Below are 20,301 nucleotides of genomic sequence, written 5' to 3'. Positions count from 1 at the left end.
GCTAAGAGTAAAATTTTTAGGAGACCCCATGGGTCTGCCATTTCTGCATATAATATAAGCAGAGGTACAGACTGCTATTTTTGCGGACTATCTTTTTAAGCAAGCCTGTATAAGAAAACAGCCCCAGAAAATAGAGAGTATTTCTCTCCAAAGCAACAGGTAGGTTTATCTATACCCATGGAAGATATTCTTTTCCTCCAGGACATGGGCCGACATGATTAGTGTCCAGTATAAAAGATTCCAGTTCCTCTTCTATAACTCAATCCACTGTTTGTACAGGTATCATCTGGCCCTCTTAACGTCACCCTTTGGCAACTTTGGAGATTGGCGTGGGGATCCAGTGTAAGCAAATGCTGTTACTATGTCTACTGTTTGTGCTGTTCGGAATAAGTCCTTTGTTTCTAATCCAGAAGTCTCCTGTCCTCTGCCGGCATCCACGACACTGTGGTAGTGAACTTGTTAGCTTGCAAGTAGGGTAGAATCTCAGACCTTTGAAAGTTTTTGATAAAATCCCCACCAAATAGGAGGTGGGGATGAGAGGTTACTCAAACAGGATGGGCAGAGAAGGTGGTATAGTTTACAAACAAGAAATAAAGTTTGGAGGCATTTTAAACAAGAGAATGGTCTGGAAAAAGCAACAAGAAGCAAAGAAAACACTAGCAGGCTCAGCAGTATGAAGACAAGAGAGCAGGACTGTTATTACTTGAGATGGTTACAGGTAGTGTCAGCAGGGAAGCCAGATGTAATTTATTACAGGATAAAAGTGAAGGCAACATTAACAAAGAGGCTGAAGATACAGAGGAATGTGCTTATGACTGACCTTGAGTTCCAGGGACATTAAGAAAGATTTTCAGGAGGCAGGGAGGGGTGGGTTTGGGGATCAGATCTGGATACACATGGTAAGAGATCCGGAATCGTGGGCTTCTTGCATGACTTACGTTAACAGGGAAAAAGGGGATGATTAAATTAATTGTGATTAGTCTTAATCTGATTAAATTTACCCATGTGTTTTAGCACCCTTAGTCCCCATCTCACTCATCTAATATCTACTATGCAACAATTTATTTCTTACCAAACAGAACATCATTTTAGAAAATTTAGAGCATACAAGTTTTAAAATATATAAATGCCAAAAATGGTATTAAGACAATAAGTGTTAACTTACTTGAATTAGATCTAAAATGCCAAGTTCACTTTCTGAAGAGTCCACACAGAAGACAAAGTATAATGTTGCATAATGTCTATAAATCAGTTTGTTGTCAGATCCTCCAATTAACCTAAATGACAAAACAAAACCAAAAAATGGAATGGTATAGGAATAAAATGAAACACATTTTCATTAGCTCAAGCAAACTGACAATGTGTTTAAAACCCTTTATAAAATGTCTGGGCATAGCATTCAAGTGAACTTGGGAGACTAAGTAAATTATCGTGGCTGTTTTCTTCAGAGATAATAAGTAAAAGAAGCTGGTGCTTAATTTTAGTTCATTAATTCATTAAGCTATCTACTGAGTACCTACCATTTGCCAGGTACTGAGAGTGGGTAAGAAACAATAAACAAATAAGAAAAAACGATCAGAGTAGAAAACACTACAAAGAGATTCAAAATAGGGGGATACCATATTGATGGATTTGCTACTTAAGATGGATTCTTAAGAGTGACATTAAGAGGCTGAGAGGGGCTGCTGGGTAGCTCAGCTGGTTAAGCTGAGTGATACGTTGAGTGTCTGACTCTTGATTTTGGCTTGGGTCATGGTCTCACGCCTCCTGGGATCCAGCCCCATGCTGGGCTCTACGTTGACAGACGGAGCCTGCTTGGGATGCTCCCTCTCCCTCTCTCTCTGCCCCTCCCCTGCTCAAGCTCCCTCACTCTCTCGCAAAAAAAAAAAAAAAAAAAAGTAAGTTTATAAATTGTAAATGTGTATTTGCAAAATTTAACTGGAGCATGATATACCCTTTTAAGAAATTCAAGTAAACTTTCTACATGATTAAAAAATAATTTATGATCAACAAAGAATGAATTTTTTATTATCCAAACTCTTTTTCATAATATAAATCATACACATTAAAATACAGAAAAGTGTGGGTTTCTCTGACTAATCTCTGATTATTCATAATGGGGCTCAGCTAGTTTAGTGTTTGAATTGTCAATGAGGAAATATTAAGAAATTGATTATATAAACACTAGAGGGAACATTTATAAAGCTATTTTGAGAACACACTGCTTTCATGGAATCTATTAATTTAAAAGTATTTATAATAGTTGGCAAGATAATTATAACTGATTTTTATTTATTCATTTTAAAAAACAGAAAACTGTATTAGCTGAATTCTATCTATATACATACGCCTATATATAGATAGATATACATTCACACTGATATATACGCGAAAAGCAGACTTCAGGCTTGTTTACAATAATAAGATAAAGAATGTAATCTAAATTTCTATGAACAGGTCCATTTACCTAGGCTGTTCTAAATGTGCTTATATGCTTTTCAAAATATTAAGTGAAAACAAGTAACATGCAAACAAGCATACCTAGTGTGATCCCATAAATAAAAGTTTTGGGTTTTTTTTTTGTTTTTTAATGTTTCTTTATTTTTGAGAGAGAGAGACAGAGTGCGAGCAGGGGAGGGGCAGAGAGAGAGGGAGACACAGAATCTAAAGCAGGCTCCAGGCTCTGAGCTGTCAGCACAGAGCCCAAAGTGGGCTCGAATTCACGGACCACAAGATCATGACCTGAGCAGAAGCTGGATGCTTAACCAACTGAGCCACCCACGCATCCCATAAGATTTTACTTTTATATGTTAGTCATAAAAAACTTAATTTTCTAGAAGGATACACAAGAAATCAAGAAAGACTAAAGTCAGGAAAGGGAAACTTAGTTTATAATTTTACATGTCCCTGCAACGTGTGAATTGTTGCCATGACCTTTATATAAAATGACTCCACAAAAATTTTTAAAAAAACAACAAAGACTGCATATCTTCAAAAAATTCCAAGTTAGATTTACAGCTAACATAGGTGGTAATCTCCTAATCCAATTCATAAAAAGTAGGAAATTTTTACCATTAACCAATTAAACAGCATATATTTTAATCATATAGCCAAAGATTAGAAATGTTCATGAGGGGCGCCTGGGTGGCGCAGTCGGTTAAGCGTCCGACTTCAGCCAGGTCACAATCTCGCGGTCCGTGGGTTCGAGCCCCGCGTCGGGCTCTGGGCTGATGGCTCAGAGCCTGGAGCCTGCTTCCGATTCTGTGTCTCCCTCTCTCTCTGCCCCTCCCCCGTTCATGCTCTGTCTCTCTCTGTCCCAAAAATAAATAAACGTTGAAAAAAAAAATTAAAAAAAAAAAAAAAAAAAAAAAAGTTCATGAAATGCTTTACTTACAATCCTCCTTCTAGGAAATTACAAACATTTTCATCTCTCTTAGATACCAAATGGAATGTCTCCCTGATGATTTGCTGTTGTGTATCTTCACTCTGAGAAAGAATAATTCATACATGTTAGGATTAAATTTCTAAGTTTAACAGCATTTTAAGAATTAAAAAAAAAAGTAAAAGGCAGTAGTATCTCTCAGGGACATTAACTTAAGGAGCGGTCCTTGGAGAGCTAACATCACATCTCACAGAAACAAAATCCACCATTTTCTGATGAAAAACAAAAAGGAAAAAACAAAACAAAACCAACATTTTACAGTTTGGTACTATAATAAAACTAACATTTCTAAGTTTCAAAAACCAAGAAGAAAAATATTAGATGAATTAAAGACACTAGTAAAAGGGATACTAGGTATTAACCAGTCAAAGCCCATTGTTTTACAAATGAGTAAACTGAAACAGAGAGGGAAAATTATAAATAATTCATGTACCTGATCTATATTTTATTGGAAGAAAAACACAGTAGTTTAGAGCTTCCAACTGTTTAAATGCAAACTGAGATGAATTCATCCATATTAGTCACGTAAGCACAGCCTAAAACCAAGATTTGGCTCAAAAGATTTTAAATTCACCAAGCAATTCACATCCCAGTAAAAAAGAGCCAGCTCTGAAACACTGCAATAGAAAACGGGGGAAAATCACAAATAGGAACTTCACAGGAAAGGAAATATGATGGTCCATAAATAAATAAAAAGAAGTTAAAATGTAACAAAGTGAAATACAAATTAAAGTACAAGGAAATAACTCCACATGCACCACAGTAGCCAAGCATAAAAGTCTGTCAGTACCAAACGTGGGACCAAAGAAACTCATCACACCAAGTGGGAGGGTAAATGGCATAATCACTTGAGAAAACAGTTTTATAGTCCAGCATTTTCACTCCTAGATACTATACTAAACCATATGAAATCATTGTTTTTGAAGATCAAAAACAAAGCAGTGTTGGCAATTACATACACACAATAAACTCTTAACCTGTGTAGCAAAAGACATGTAGATGTTCATCAAAGCACTGTAATGACCAAAAAAAAAACCCTGAAATTACCCAAATGTCCACCAATTCCAGAATGGATAAATTATGGTACGTTCACACAATGGAATCCTGTAACAAGAACACTTCTTTTTTTATTTAAAAAAAAATTTTTTTTAATGTTTATTTATTTTTGAGAGACAGAAAGGCAGAGTACGAGCAGGCGAGGAGCAGAGAGAGAGGGAGACACAGAATCCGAAGCAGGCTCCAGGCTCCAAGCTGTCAGCACAGAGCCTGACGTGGGGCTCAGACCCAGGAACCATGAGATCATGACCTGAGCTGAAGTCGGCACTTAACCAACAAAGACCCCCAGGCGCCCCAAGAAGCAAAATGTAAAGAAATAAATTATACCCATTATATGAAGGATTGTCAAAAACTTAATGTGGAAAAGGGCCTTCCCTTTATCTGAGCTCGGGTTACCATAACAAAATACCACAGACTCAGTGGCTTTAACAGAAATTTATTTTTTCATTATTGTGGAAACTAGTGATTCAAGATCAAAGTGCCAGCATTAAAACAAACAAACAAAAAATGCTGGCATAGTTGATTTCTGGTGAGTGCTCTCTTCCTGGCTTGAAGACAGTTTCTTTTCATCGGGGCCTCACATGATAGGGAAAGAGAACAGGAACGAGCTCTCTGGGGTCTCATCTTATAAGCGCACTAGTATCACGAGGGCCCCACCTCATGACTTAATCTAGACCTAAGTATCTCCCAAAGCCCCAATACCAAATACCATCAAATTGGGGGTTAGGGCTTCAATATATGAATTTGGGAGGTGGGGGGACAGAATTCAGTCTATAGCAGGGGGAAGAAAGCAAATACCAGAATGACATGTAATCATTCCACTAATATAAATTCCAAAAAAATGCAAAACTAAATAATAATATTTTATTTAGTGACACGCATATAGGTAATAAAAATAAAACTATAAAGAAAATCAAGTGAATGATTATCATGTTTCAAAGGATTGGTTTTATAAAGACTGTATTCTTTAACCACATTGCAATTGGATAATATAATCAATAACTAAAAGGATGTTTTAGGGCACCTGGCTGGCTCAGTAAGAAGAGCATATGACTTTTTACAATTCTTTTTTAACATTTATTCATTTCTGAGAGACAGAGCATGAGCAGGGGAGGGGCAGAGAGAGAGAGGGAGACACAGAATCCGAAGCAGGTTCCAGGCTCTGAGCTGTCAGCACAGAGCCCGACGGGGGGCAGAAGAGCATGTGACTATTGATCTTGGGGTCGTGAGTTTGAGCCCCACATTGGGTGTACAGATTACTTAAATAAATTTTTTAGAAAATATTAAAAGAATGGGGTTTTTTTTGTTTTTTTTTTTAACGTTTATTTATTTTTGAGACAGAGAGACACAGAGCATGAACAGGGGAGGGGCAGAGAGAGAGGGATACACAGAATCCGAAACAGGCTCCAGGCTCCGAGCTGTCAGCACGGAGCCCGACGCGGGGCTCGAACTCACGGATGGCGAGATCGTGACCTGAGCCAAAGTCGGACGCTCAACTGACCGAGCCACCCAGGCGCCCCAAAAGAATGTTTTTTAAAAATCACAAACAGGCGTTCAAATTGGAAAGAAGTAGAATTTCTATTCACAGATGACATCTGTGATAGACTTATCATATGTCTACAAAACTCAAAAGAATCCATAAAAAACTATTAAAGTTAATAAACAAATCTACCAAAGTTCAAGATACAAAATTAACACTCAAAAATCAGCTGTATTTCTATACACTAGCAATATATAATCCAAAAGGGAGACCTAGTTACAGATGCTGCAGAAATTTAATAGATAATAAATTAGTATGATGAAGATCTTAAGCCAATAAATTTAAAAATCTAAGATGAAGTGGCAAAAAATGTCTTCAAAAAATTAGTAAAACACTCCAAAGGAGAAATAGAAAAACTTTATTAATCCTATTATCATAAAGAGAATAAACAGTAATTTAAAAGATCTCTACCAAAAATAAATCAAGCCCTGATGACTTTAACACCAAGTTTGACCAATGATTCAAGAGACAGATCATCCCAATTTAACACAACTCTCCAGAGCACAAAGAATTAACATCCTCAATTCATTTTTATGAGGTTAACATGACACAAAATGAGACAAGGAATGTATGAGAAATGAACACTGCAGGCCAATCTCACTGAAGACCAGAGATACAAAAATTAACATTTAAAAAAACTAACATAACATGACCCAAATAAACGTGTTTATCCTGGTGATGCAAGGTTGATTTAATATTAGAAAACATATTGATGTAATTTTCTATATTAACAGATTTAGGGAGAAAAAATAGGTCATTTCAATGGGTGAAGAAAAAGCATCTGATAAAATAACATCAACTCTTGAATTAAAAAGAAAACTCTTAGTAAATTAAAAAAAAAAAAGAGAGAACTTCCTCTAATTAAGACTATCCTATCAAACACCTTTTGCAAACATAGTCACGAAGAAAATGTTTACAGAGTCTCTCTTTTAAGATCAGAAGCAAGATAACTAACAATGGTTTTCCTATTCAGCACCATACCAGCTGTCATCAATATCAGAAAAACAAGAAAAATAAAAGATAAAAGAATTTGAAAGAAAGAAAGAAAACTGTCATTCAAAGACCACAAGATTTTCCATGTAGAAAATCTAACACAGCTTACACAAAAGTGTTGAAACTAATAGATATAACAAGACATAGCCAGCACATAAAATTCTATTGCAATTCTAAATTTCTCCAACTATCAGTTGGAAAGTATAATTAAAAAAGATACCACATACAATACCATCAAAAAAATATGCAGTGTGTAGGAATAAATGAAACAAAACATGCAAGACTACTATGGAGAAAATATAAAACTTTACTGAAAAAAATTAAAAAGGAGCCAAATAAATGGAGAAATGTACAGTGATTACAGAATGAATGATTCAACATTAAGAAGATGTTCTATATCTCCAAAATGCTCCAAAGGGTCAAGGTAATTCTAATGAAAATCCCAAGAGAGACAGAGAGAGAGAGAGAGAGAGAGAGAGAGAGAGAAAGAGAGAGAGACTGAGGGAAACTTGAAAACCTGAATCTGATTCCAAAACATATATATTAGATCAGAAGACAAGAATGACAAGACACTCTCAAGTAGAATGTTAAGAGGACGTGCTGAGCAGGTAAGAATTATTAAAAAACCACAATAATTTGTTAAGAGGACCTGCTGAGCAGGTAAGAATTATTATAAAGCCACAGTAATTAAGATAACATGATATTGGTACAGAAATAGGGAAAGTGACTAATGGAACTGAACCTTAAACACACCCACGCAAATATAAGGTAATTTAATTTAAAACGAAGTAGGCACTGTAGATCAACAGAGAAAGACATTTCCATGAATTGTGCCAGAGTCAGTTGTTGTTTTCATTGTTTTATTATAATAAACTTTGACCTCTTACATTATGCTAAAAAAAAATCACTCCCAGGTTGGTTAAAAATGAATGTTAATGCTCAAGCTACAAAAGCTTTGAAGACGTAATCAGAAAATACCTATATGACTTTGTAATAGTGCCGAACTTTTAAGTAAGACACAAATTAAGGCTAACCATAAGAAAAAGACCGGTCGGGGAAGGGAAGAGGGGGGGTAACAAGAAAGAAAAAAAAAAAAAAAAAGACTGACAAATTTGATATTTGATATCAAAAGCAAGCATGCCTAATGTTCAGAAGACACCAGAAAAAGAAAGGAGAGCTACAAACACAAAGAACATAGCCACAATACATAAAAACGGCAAAGGAATAATACCCAGTATATATAAAAAACACTTAGATGTCAATAAGAAAAACATCTCAACATAAAAATGACTTAGCAAAACAGAAGACTTAGGAAACCATCAAAAAAAGGAAACTAAAATGGTAAATAAACTATGAAAGATATTCAACTTCATACAGGGGAAAAAGGAAAAAAAAACTTACAGTTAAACCTATAATGACAACATTAAGTACTCATGCTATCAGGGAAGATATATAAATATGTCTAACAATATGAAGTGTGGGCAAGAATACGGAGCAACAAAGCACCAATACTGCTAAAAGAACTGTAAGCTGATACAACCACTTTTGGAAACAGACCAGCACTACTACTTCGTAAAGTTGAACATGAACAGACCCAACTCCTAGTTATACCCTAAGGAGTTTCAAAAAGACATCTATAAGAACGCTTAGAGCAGCAGCACTGTTTGTAATAGCAAAAACAATTACAAAGTAAAATGTCCATCCGTGCAAAATGTAGAAATAAACTGTGTTTTAGTCTTGCACAGAATACTACACAGCAATGAAAATGAATGACCAAACACCAGTAATGATGTTAGAAATGTTGAATTAAAAAAAAAAAAATTCAAGTCACAGAAGACTATGAATACTATGATTCTGTTTTTTAAAAGCTCAAAAACATGTAAAACTAACCAGTGAACTGTTTGAGGGCAAAAACGTGGTAAAACAAAAATAGGAGAATGATTTTAAAAATTCAAGGTGGTGGTTATCTAAGTACAGGGGTAACAGGATAGAATGGGAGAGGTGCAGAAAGACTTCAAGGATACTGGTAATTTTTCTTGAAAGAGGATAGTGAACACACAGCAATTAGAGTAGCATTTCTTGTACCCTGTGGATATTTAATAGGCACATTTATGTTTCATCTATTCAATATTTCAGAAAAATATCGAAAAGAGTGAGGGAGGAAGAAAAACCGCTGTAGAAGACCACTACCCTCTTCCTTTATCATCTCCATCACCTCCTCCTACTCTTCATCTAGAGCTAAACGGTGTCCCTTGAATGACCTGACTTATTCATGTAGCTTCAACCTTGTTAATCTCCCCTTTTTTTGCTTGACAAACGTCTTTTTTTAATTTTTTTTTTTTTTTTTTTTAGAGATCTCCCTAATCTTTAATTCTCCTACATCCCCAGTGCTTAAAAGAAGCCTATCTTCTTTTCTGAGTTGGTGACAGACAGATGTTTCCAGCTTGCAAACAGACATCTCCATTTATATTCCATAAAGTGATATTAAAACTTGTGAGACTTTCATAACTAACATACATTGTTATATTAGTTTCAGACAGAGGACATAGTGATTCGACAGGTCTATGCGCTGCTTAATGTTCAGCACACTGAAGTGCAATCGCCATCTGTCACCATTCAACATCCTTACGATGTTATTGCCTATATTCCCTCAGCTGTATTTTTCATCTCATTTTTCTCATCATTTTTCACAATGCATTTATTTTACCTAGAAGTCTGTACCTCTTAACAAAACCCATTTTTATTCCTATATTTCTTTTTTTTATTAACTTATTTAAAATTTTTTTAATGTTTATTTATTTTGGAGAGAGAAAGAGACAGACAGAGTGTGAGGCAGAGACAGAGGGAGACACAAAATCCGAAGCAGGCCCCAGGCTCTGAGCTATCAGCACAGAGCCCGACACGGGGCTCAAACTCATGAACCACAAGATCATGACCTGAGCCAAAGTCGCAGGCTTAACCAACTGAGCCACCCAGGCGCCCCTCCTATATTTCTAATTTCAGTTAATAGCATTACCATTCATTTAGTCTCTTAAGTCAAAAATCTTGATGATTCCTTTTCTTTCACCTCCCAAGTCTTTCAGTCACTAAATCCTGTTAATTCAACCACAGAAACAACAGTAAACCTGGATTCGAAGATATTGTCTCAACTCACATTCTTCTTACCCAGGATACTCTAAGAACCACCTAGGGGCACCTGGGTGGCTCAATTGGTCAAGTGTCCTACTCTTGGTTTTGGCTCACATCATTTTACACTTCCTGAGATCCAGCCCCATGTCGGGCTCTGCGCTGATGATGTGGAGCCTGTTTGGGATTCTCTCTCTCTCCCTCTCTCTCAAAATAAAATTAAAAAACAAAAACAAAAAAAAAAAAAAACCTTAAACATTCGCTCTGCCACCTGTCTCTCCACTTCAAATCACCCCACATATGTCACTAGAATTGCTTCCTAATAAACAGTATTTGTTCCATCCTTTTCTTAAAGTTGTCCAGTTTCCATCTGACCTAACATCCAAACTCCCTACCACACCATACACAAAGCCTTCCAAAATCGAATCCAGATCTACTCTGAGCTTTCCTCATCTATTTCTCCTCCCTACACAACCCACCTTCAACCACACTGAACTTCTCACCATTCACTCCCTTCCATTTTCCTACTCTCTCCCATTCTCTAACAACACCGTTTGAAGACTCAGATCAAATGTGATAACTTCTGTGAAGTCTTTTCTTACTTTCCCAAGAAAAATTAGTTCCTTATTCCCCAGTGCTTCCTTTGTACTGTTTCTATTCCTATGATATACTTTTTAAGAAGTTTACCTATTTATTTTGAGAGAGAGAGAGAATGAGAATGAGAATCCCAAGCAGGTTCCACTCTGTCAGTGCAGAGCCCAACACTGAGCTTGATCTCTCAAACCATGAGAACATGACCTGAGCCAAAATGACCTGAGCCAAAATCAGAGTCCGACGCTTAACTGACTGAGCCACCCAGATGACCCCTACAGCATACTTTTAATGGTGTGCTCAAATTTCCTTTGCAGCTGAGTTCTATTAGACTCTGACCCCTACAAATCTCTTTAAATCTGAAATGCTTAAGAGTGGCTGGCACAGAGTCACCAGTAAGAGTACACTGAATAAATGAATATCTAATGTACAAGATGGGATCCACATCCATTTATATTATCAGATACATGGGTTACGTTACATACTCAAAAAAAAGGTGGGGGGAATAAAGTAAATGCAGGATGGTATAGTAGTTAAAGGTATGAGCTCTGTTCTAATTAAGAGACTAAATGCACAAAAACATCTATTTTGTTGCCTTGCCAAATCTCAGCTCAAACAATATCAAAATCTTCCCCCCGCCCCCCCGACACCTTTTTTTAAAGGCATAAATCACAAGGATGAGGAAAATAGGAAAGGAAGGCAAGGGCAACAAAATTTAGCAAGGGGCTAAATGAGTGGTCAAGCATTAAGTAAACCTCAGAAAATGTAATCCCAAATTGGTTACAGAGAAACCCAAGAGCTAACCCAATATGTATCACAAAATTAGCCAAAGCCTCAAGAATTGGTGCTTTTAGGTACTTCTGAAAGGGAAGATGAAAAGAGGAGTGTAAAATAATGAGCTTAAGAAGTAGAAGGACCCTAAATTCCCTTTTTCATCCTGAAGAAAAGTCTGTAAACTTATTTCAAGGAGCAGATAAAGCAAAGGGTCTTTGGAGAACAAGTGGTACTATGGTAGGCAGAATAATGCATTGCTCACCAAAGATGACAACTTCCTAATCCCTGGAAACTATGAATATATCCCCTTACATGACAAAGAGGACTTTACAGGTTTGATTCAAGTACAGACCTTGAGTTGGGGAGAATATCCAGATTATCTCCTTACCTAATCTAATCACACGGCTCCTTAAAATCAGAGAACCGTTTTCCTGGGCTGTGGTCAGAGGGAGATGTGACTAGAGAGTAGTCAAAGAGATGCTATTCAGTTGGCTATGATGATGGAGGAAGAGGGTCATGAGCTGAGGAATAGAGGCAGCCTCTGGGGGCTGGGAAAGCAAAGAAATGGATTCTCCTCTAGTCTTCAGAAGGGGATGCAGTTCTGACGATACCCTGATTTTAGCCCAGTAAATCCCACGTCAGACTTATAGCTCACCGAACTGCGTGGTAAGAAGTTTGTATTGTTTTAAGCCACTAAGTTTGCGGTCATTTGTTAGAGCAGCAGTAAAAAGCAAATACAGGCATCATACTGAAAACAGGGAGTTGAGGAAAATGTACACATACCTGATGCTAGCCCTTTTTTCAATCAGGTCCCAGAATACCTGGGCCAGGCCTTCTTCACCCTGCAGGCAGGAGCCTGGCCCAAACTTCTCCAGAAACTCTACCTAAATCTAAAGAGAATGACACTGGAAGCTCTAACAATGGTGGAAACAGTTACCTGTTCACCAAAATATAGCTCCTTTACTTCCCAGATTTTAGCCCAGTAAATCCCACGTCAGACTTATAGCTCACCGAACTGCGTGGTAAGAAGTTTGTATTGTTTTAAGCCACTAAGTTTGCGGTCATTTGTTAGAGCAGCAGTAAAAAGCAAATACAGGCATCATACTGAAAACAGGGAGTTGAGGAAAATGTACACATACCTGATGCTAGCCCTTTTTTCAATCAGGTCCCAGAATACCTGGGCCAGGCCTTCTTCACCCTGCAGGCAGGAGCCTGGCCCAAACTTCTCCAGAAACTCTACCTAAATCTAAAGAGAATGACACTGGAAGCTCTAACAATGGTGGAAACAGTTACCTGTTCACCAAAATATAGCTCCTTTACTTCCCAGACACACAAGTCAACAATGATTTTCATGCTCTCTTGAATTAAGGTTGACCCACACAAACGGGTTCTGGCCAGTGAAATGTGGCTGCCAGAGGGTTGCCAGAGCTGCCACAAGTGAAACACAACTGTCCCGTCTCTTCCCAACTCTGCGTTATGTGCCACCATGTTGACAGCCTGAAACCTGGCCCTTATGGGAGTACTGACCCCACGCAGCAAATGCTACCACTTTTTCCTCCCGGGTGAGCTGGCTGTTAACAATATGCCGTCCAAGCTTCACCCATAAAATTCCTGCACAATCTCCCATGTTAACTAGAAGCAGAGTTTCCTTTGATAAGCCCTTCCTCAAAAACAAAGAACAAACACAGAAGTTTCTAGCTGATCAGGTTCACCAATACTGGACTTTATGTGAAAAATGCACTTTTATTGTGTTAAAGCCACTAAGATTTGGGGAATTGTTACAGCAACTGTCATTTTTAAACCAACTAAACTGCCAACTCAGATCAACTCAAGAACAGCTCATATGGGCAACCTCTGATCATGAATTCAGAGCTTCTAAATTATAGCTTTCAGTATGCCACCCTTAGACAGGATCAGTCTACCAAGCATTACTGGACATCGGAAGACAGTTCTAACATAAAAACTAAGGACAAAATAGTGAGTGAAAGCAACTCAGAGAAAACACACCACATAGGGCAAAGAAAATTGTAAAATACTTATAATTAATATCAGAGAAGTAATAAAAAAAACGCACCTGTGAAACAAGAACAGCATACTATAAGATGCCAACATTCAGAAATTTTAGAAGAAGCTCATGGAAATTAAAAATATAAGGATAAATCTTTTAATTCAGGGGAAAGACTGGAAAATAAAGCTGAGAAAAAAAAGAATCAACCAGAAAATAGAGCCAAAGGACAAAATGATAGAAAACAGAAGAGAAAGAATAAGAAAAACAGAACAGTCCAGAGGGATGCTGAATAAAAGCAGATTCAAAAAGAGAACAGAGAAAACAGAGAAATTTTTCAAGCAGAGAGAAAAAGAATTTCCAAAATAAAAGGCTCATCAAGTACTCAGCACAGCTGGTAAAAACAGCCTCAGACAAAGGGTCTGTGACACTTTAGAAAATGCAGAAAAACGAGAGTGTACATACTTTCTGGACAGTAAAAATCGACCATACACAAAGAAAAAGTAATCAAAATTGCTTTAAGCTTTTTGATAGCAATACTGGAAACTAAAAGGTAATGGAGTGATGCCATCAAAATACCGGGGAAAAGTTATTTCCAACCTAGAATTCTGTAGGCAGACAATGTGAAGTTAGGAGTAAGACTCTTTGCAGACAAGCAAGGTCTCAAAAAATCTCCGTATGGCCTTTCTCAACAAGCTGCTGGAAGACATGTGTCACCGTGGTAAGGTACTAAACCATGCCATCAAGCAACAGGAGGTCCAATGTAAAAACAGGCAAAAGATAACAGACACATCTGCCATCCAACAGGTCTAAACTGGGTCTAGTTTGCAAAAGGCTCCAGAAGCTATTTCTCCAGGAACGTGAAACCAATAGAAGAAGCATATGACTGACACAACTGACAAAGACGTGAATTAGTGGTAAGTAAAAAAAAAAAAACCCATCAAAGGAAAAGGCAATTGTTTATTTACAAGGAACATAAACTGTCAGGAGAGAAAAAAAAACAAGCACAATTTACCACACGGTTCAGGTGAGAAAAGCATTTTACACAGTAAATTAAAGAAAACACGGAATACTGCTCTAAGCAATATTATGAAATAACACTGAGAAGACTGGCAAGGATACAGACATTGGGCAGGACCAGGACGGGTGGGGAGCTAAATAAGCATTTTCAATAGCAGAAGTCAATAGATTATGCCGACAACTGAAAAATCCGGCAGGAAAACAAGCGTGTTATTTAGAGACATGCACATAAATACTGAGTAAGCAGCTCAAAGTACTTACCTGTAGGAAGGGGGAAATCAAAGAATATTACTTTTTATAATAAACCTTATAGAAGAACCATTAGATTCTTTAACCCATGTGTATGTATAACTTTGTTAAACAAAGTAAAAATAAAGAAGGAAGGAAAGAGAGTATGAAGTCTGCAGGCAGACTACATGGGTTTATTCCTGGACACGCTCTTTATTAACTGTGTGACTTTGAACAAGTTACTTAACCTCTCTGACCCTGAATAAGGCAACATTTGTAGCATGAATAACAAACAATATCTACCTCATAGAGTTGTTGGGAGGATTGAGTTAATACACATAAAGCTCTTAAAAACAATGCCTGGCACATAATAAGTATTGATTAACAATGACTTATTTTAAAATATCTGTGTCTGGGATTGTCTGTGAAATAAACTCTTGAATTCTAATGATGGGTGTAAAGACCTTATAGGAGTTTTCTTTTTGAAAAGAAAAGGAAAATTGTCTTTTTGCATTATGTTTTGTTTATAAACAAATTACAGATTACATAAGCTAAATCTTAAGGATGTTTTATTATTTTATCAGTGAAAAAAATTCCTCATATAAACTGTAAGAATGCCACTCGTAATTACCTTTCTTCAAATGCCAGCAATACTCATCTGAGAAAATCAATACTGGAAAGAATGCCTTAAAATTTTAATCAAACATCCAAAGTCTAAGATTAAACAAATCAAGTCTCTGCTGACATAAGATAATTTCCCTTTCTTTAATAATCAATTTAATTTAATGGCTTTCATAAAGAAGCCTGGAGCTTGCTTCAGGCTGATCAGATTTCCTAACACTGTAGCTCCATCACAGAAGTCAACAGATACATTTTAGTTGGTCACAACGCCTAGATTACATCAGTCTAAAGATAATTAGAGTTGCATAAAGGCAACAACTTTTATTAAATACTTCTTAATGAATTAATCAAAACTAAATTTTAAAGATTCAGTAACCTACTAATAAAACATTCTCTTTCTCAACGCTCCTTTCCTGTTCCTGTGCTTTTGTCATAATGGCAATTTTAAAACCAAAACATGCCTCTAATCAAACAGTAAATATGTCATAATCCTCATCCCTCCCTCCTACACACACTCGGAGAATTTTTTCTTAAAACGCATTCACTCACTCTGCTAGATGCTAGAATATCAAAGATTACCAAGAAACAGATCTTTTTCTCAGAGAGCTTAAAACAAGAAATAAAATGAATATAACCATCTAAAAATTTTATTTAGTGTTCTGTATCTTATTTTTTTTTAACATTCCCCAAAAGAAATAGACGTCTTTATAATAAAAGTTAGAGATCATTTCCTGACATAAGAACAGTACACACAACAAGCTACAAGAGGTGAAGGGGAACAATGATTTGCAGTAGCAAGATCATCATCTTCAAAAAAAAAGAGACAGGTATTTACAAAAAAACTTAGTAAGTAAAATTTAGAAATTCAGAGAATAGAGAATGTGAAGTTGCAAGACATTCAAAGCAGAAAAAAAAAATGGACAAACACTGGGGATCAGGAAAACAAGGAGCATATATAAGGAATCATAATTAGTTCACTGTTCATTAAAGGCAAGAGAGGTATTGGGGCACCTGGGTGGCTCAGTGGGTTAAGCTTCGGCTCAGGTCATGACATCACAGTTTGTGGGTTTGAACCCCGCATAGGGCTCTGTGCTGACAGCTCAGAGCCTGGAGCCTGCTTCAGATTCTATGTCTCTCTCTCTCTCTCTCTCTCTCACCCCCCCTTCCCAACTTGCGCTCTCTCTTTCAAAAATAAAAAAATAATAAAGAAATAATTTTAAAAGTAAGGGAGGTAGGAAGACTAAGCCTCAGAGCAGCCCAATATTTAGAAATCATGAAAAAGAAAAGATCCCAGCAAAGAAAATTCAGGGAGTGTGGTTTTTCTGCCAGGCCTCTCCCAAGTAGGAAGTCTGGCTGGAGACTTGGTGTATGTGCGCAGGCCTTACGTTAGCCTGAGTGCATAAAGAATGAGCCATTGGGATGGTGCAACACTTAAATCCCAAACAAGGAGGGAGGAGTATTAGTTCTTGCCCAAAAACCCTCTGGCATCTTCCCTCACGACGTATAAAAATGTATGAAAAACACTTAGCACAACAAGGAAAGTGCTCAATAAATGGCAGCTGTTAATTGACACTCTGAAACTTCCCTTCCACTATAGTAAGACATTACCCAGTTTTGGTGGCAAAGATCCTAGTTCTTTGTTTTTTTTGTTTTTTTAATTTAAATAACACATAGCTGAGAAGGTGACAGACTGAGTTTAAAATATTTCAAGAGAGAGTCTGAATCTTGGTGGCTGCTAAAAGGTCTGAGAACTCAAGAACAAGGCAAAATTGGCCAGGGTGGGGGGCAGGGGGAGTTGGAGTCAGAGACCAAGACAATTCAATGAGTAAAGAACAGTCTTTTCAACAAATGATACTGAGAAAACTAGATAGCCACGTGCAAAAAGAATTAAGTTAGATCCCTACCTCATGTCATATATAAAACTAACTCAAAATGGATCAGAGACCTAAATGTAAAAACTTAAACTACAGAACTCTTGGAAGAAAACCCAGGTATTAATCTTCATGATCTTGGATTAGACAAATCTTTCTTAAATGTAACACCAAAAGCACAAGCAAAGAAAATAGGTAAACTGGACATCGAAATTAAAAATCTTTGAGCTACAAACGGTATCAGCAGGAAAATGACAACAACCAGAAGAGAAGCAATTATCTGCAAATCATATATCTGATATGGCACTTGCATTCAGAATATATAAAGGACTCTTACAACTCAGTGATAAAAACACAACCCAACTTACAAATGGGCAAACAATTTTAAAAGACTTTTTTTCAAAGAAGATATGCAAATAGTAATCACATGAAAAGATGCTCAACATCATTTGTCATTAGGAAAATACAAATCAAAATCACAATAGATGCACTGGACATCCACCAGGATGGCCACAATCAAAAAGGGACAATAACAAGAATTAGTTAATGAGGATATGGAAAAATTGGAACCATTTGTACACTTCTGATGAGAATGTAAAATGGAACAGAAAATTTGGAAAACACTCTGGCAGTTCTCCAAACAATTAAAAATAGAGTTATCATATGACCTAGCAATTCCACATCTAGATATATGCCAAGAGAAATGAAAACAAATGGCCATGCAAAAATTTGTACATGCATGTTCATAGCATTATTCATAGTAGTCAAAGTGGAAACAACCCAGACACCCATCACCTGATAAAGAGATAAACAAAGGTGGTATGGCAATACAATGGGGCATTATTTGGCCATTGAAAGGAATGCAGTACTAACACATGTTATAACAGTGAATCTTAAAAGCATCATGGTAAGTGAAAAAAGCCAGTCACAAAAGACTACATATTTCATGATTTCATTAAATGAGAAATCTAGAAATGACAAACTTGTAGACACAGAAAATGGATTAGTGGTTGCCAGGGACTGGGGGGTAGAAGGGAGTGGGAAGGAACTGTCAACGGGTACTAGGTTTCATCTGGTTTGATGGAAATGTTCCAAATTTAGATTATGGTGCCAGTCATACACACAACTGTGAATACTATAAATTGTGTTGAACTGTACACTTTCAATGGGAGAGTTTTATATAGCATGTGAATTTTATATTTTAACGATTAGGACATTCTTTAAAAAAATAAAAAATTAAAAAAAAAAACAAAAAAATTAAAAGCTGGGGCAAGTTTTATAACTAACTTTCTCCTAAAAAGTCTTCTTACAAAACTGCTCTCTGGAATAATTTTGGAGGACTCTGTATTCTGTAATAAGAAAGAAGTTCATTCTAAAACAAAGCCTACAAAAAGACAATTCATTCTGCAGAAATGCAAAAAAATATCTCAGAACAATCTCTGGAATATTCTACAGTTCTTTAGCTATATAATCTTCCAACCAATGGTAGGAAGTAGCAAGTACTAGTAATAATAAAAATAATTGTTAGTACTAACTTTGTTGTTATTTATTACTTTTCTGTATTATGTGTCAGCCTTTATAAGTACAGTATTGTCTTATTTAATCTTAAAAAAAATAAAATAAAATAAAACCTTATTCAAAACAAAAGTCCACAGTAGTAGGCTGTGGTAGATAAATTATGATACATTATACAATGAACTATTATGAAGTCATTACAAATCATTTTCTGGATATGACACTAAAAGCACAGGAGACCAAATAAAAGATAAGTTGGACCTTACCAAATTAATAGCGTTTGTGCATCAAAGGACATTATCCCTTTGAAAAAAGATACTGCAGTTTGGGTGAAAAGGCTGTGCATGGATTGGGAGATAATATGTGCAAATTATGTATCTGATAAGGGACTGATATCCGGAATACATAAAGAACTCCTCAAACTCAAAAACAAGAAAACAACCAACCAGGTTAAAAAATGGGAAAAGGACTTGATATACATTTCTCCAAAGATATATAAATAGTCAGTGAGCACATGATAAACATGCTTAACATCGCTGTCATTACACAAATGTAAAACAAAACCACAAGGAGATACCACTTCATAGCTGTATGGATAAATGTAATGAAAAAACAGAAAATAACAAGCATCAGCAAGGATGTAGACAAATTAGAACTCTTGTGCACTGCTGATGGGAATGTAAAATGGTACAGCTACCGTGGAAAATGGTACAGCAAATCTTCAAAAACATGAAACACAGAATTGTCACATGATCCAGTCACATGATTCCACTGGATAGAAAAAGAAGTAAAAGAAGTATAATGGATTATCTAGTTTTAAAAAATAAGGAAATTTTGACACAGGCTACAACACAGGTGAACCTTGAAGACATTATACTAGTGAAATAAGCCAGTCCAAAAGGACAAATATTACATGATTCCTCTTTCATGAGGTTCTTAGAGTAGTCAAATTCAGAGACAAATAACAGAATGGTGGTTGTCAGTGGCTGGGAAAAGAGGAGAATGAGGAGTTAGAGTTTAACGTGTACAAAGTTTCAATTCCTAAAGATGAAGAAGTTCCAGGGATGGATGGTGGTGTCCATTCTACAACAATGTGAATGGACATAATGCCACAAAACTGTATGCTTAAAATGGTGAATTTTATGTATATTTTTCAATCTTTTTTTTTAATTGGGGGGGGCGCACAGGGGAGAGGGCAGAGGGACAGAGAGAATCTTAAGCAGGCTCCGTGCTCAGTATGGAGCCCTACATAGGGCTCAGTCCCATGACCCTGGAATAATGACCTGAGCCAAAATCAGCAGTTTGGGTGCTCAACCAACTGAGCCATCCAGGCGCCCCCATATATTTTTCCATCTTAAAAAACTTATAACCATCACACTAAGATATATTAATGACAGGAAATAGAATACATTTGCGGTGGGACGAACTGGCAATCTTCCCCGTTTAGTTAGCACACAGAAATCAAAACAATTCAATGGGTCTGGAACATTGAAAAAGAGCCCTTTTCGCCTGGGTAACA

The 20,301-nt window shown here is 36.6% G+C and overlaps 1 protein-coding gene across 2 annotated transcripts in view; it reads right to left on the bottom strand.

Moving 5' to 3' along the window:
- The window catches only part of AP3S1 (adaptor related protein complex 3 subunit sigma 1), a 73,135-nt gene that overhangs the window by 44,879 nt on the left and 7,955 nt on the right, over nucleotides 1-20,301 (bottom strand). For both annotated transcript variants that reach the window (XM_030316857.1, XM_030316855.1), the window contains exons 2-3: nucleotides 3,395-3,486; nucleotides 1,166-1,277 (exon numbers count right to left, since the gene is read on the bottom strand). In XM_030316857.1, the coding sequence (XP_030172717.1) occupies nucleotides 1,166-1,277; nucleotides 3,395-3,486 (204 nt within the window). The remainder of the gene's footprint in view (nucleotides 1-1,165; nucleotides 1,278-3,394; nucleotides 3,487-20,301) is intronic.

The sequence above is a fragment of the Lynx canadensis genome, chromosome A1, assembly GCF_007474595.2.
Source record: "Lynx canadensis isolate LIC74 chromosome A1, mLynCan4.pri.v2, whole genome shotgun sequence".
In the NCBI taxonomy this organism is placed as follows: domain Eukaryota; kingdom Metazoa; phylum Chordata; class Mammalia; order Carnivora; family Felidae; genus Lynx; species Lynx canadensis.
The sequence above is the reverse complement of the archived record's forward strand: the minus strand, read 5'-3'. Positions and strand labels throughout refer to the sequence as shown.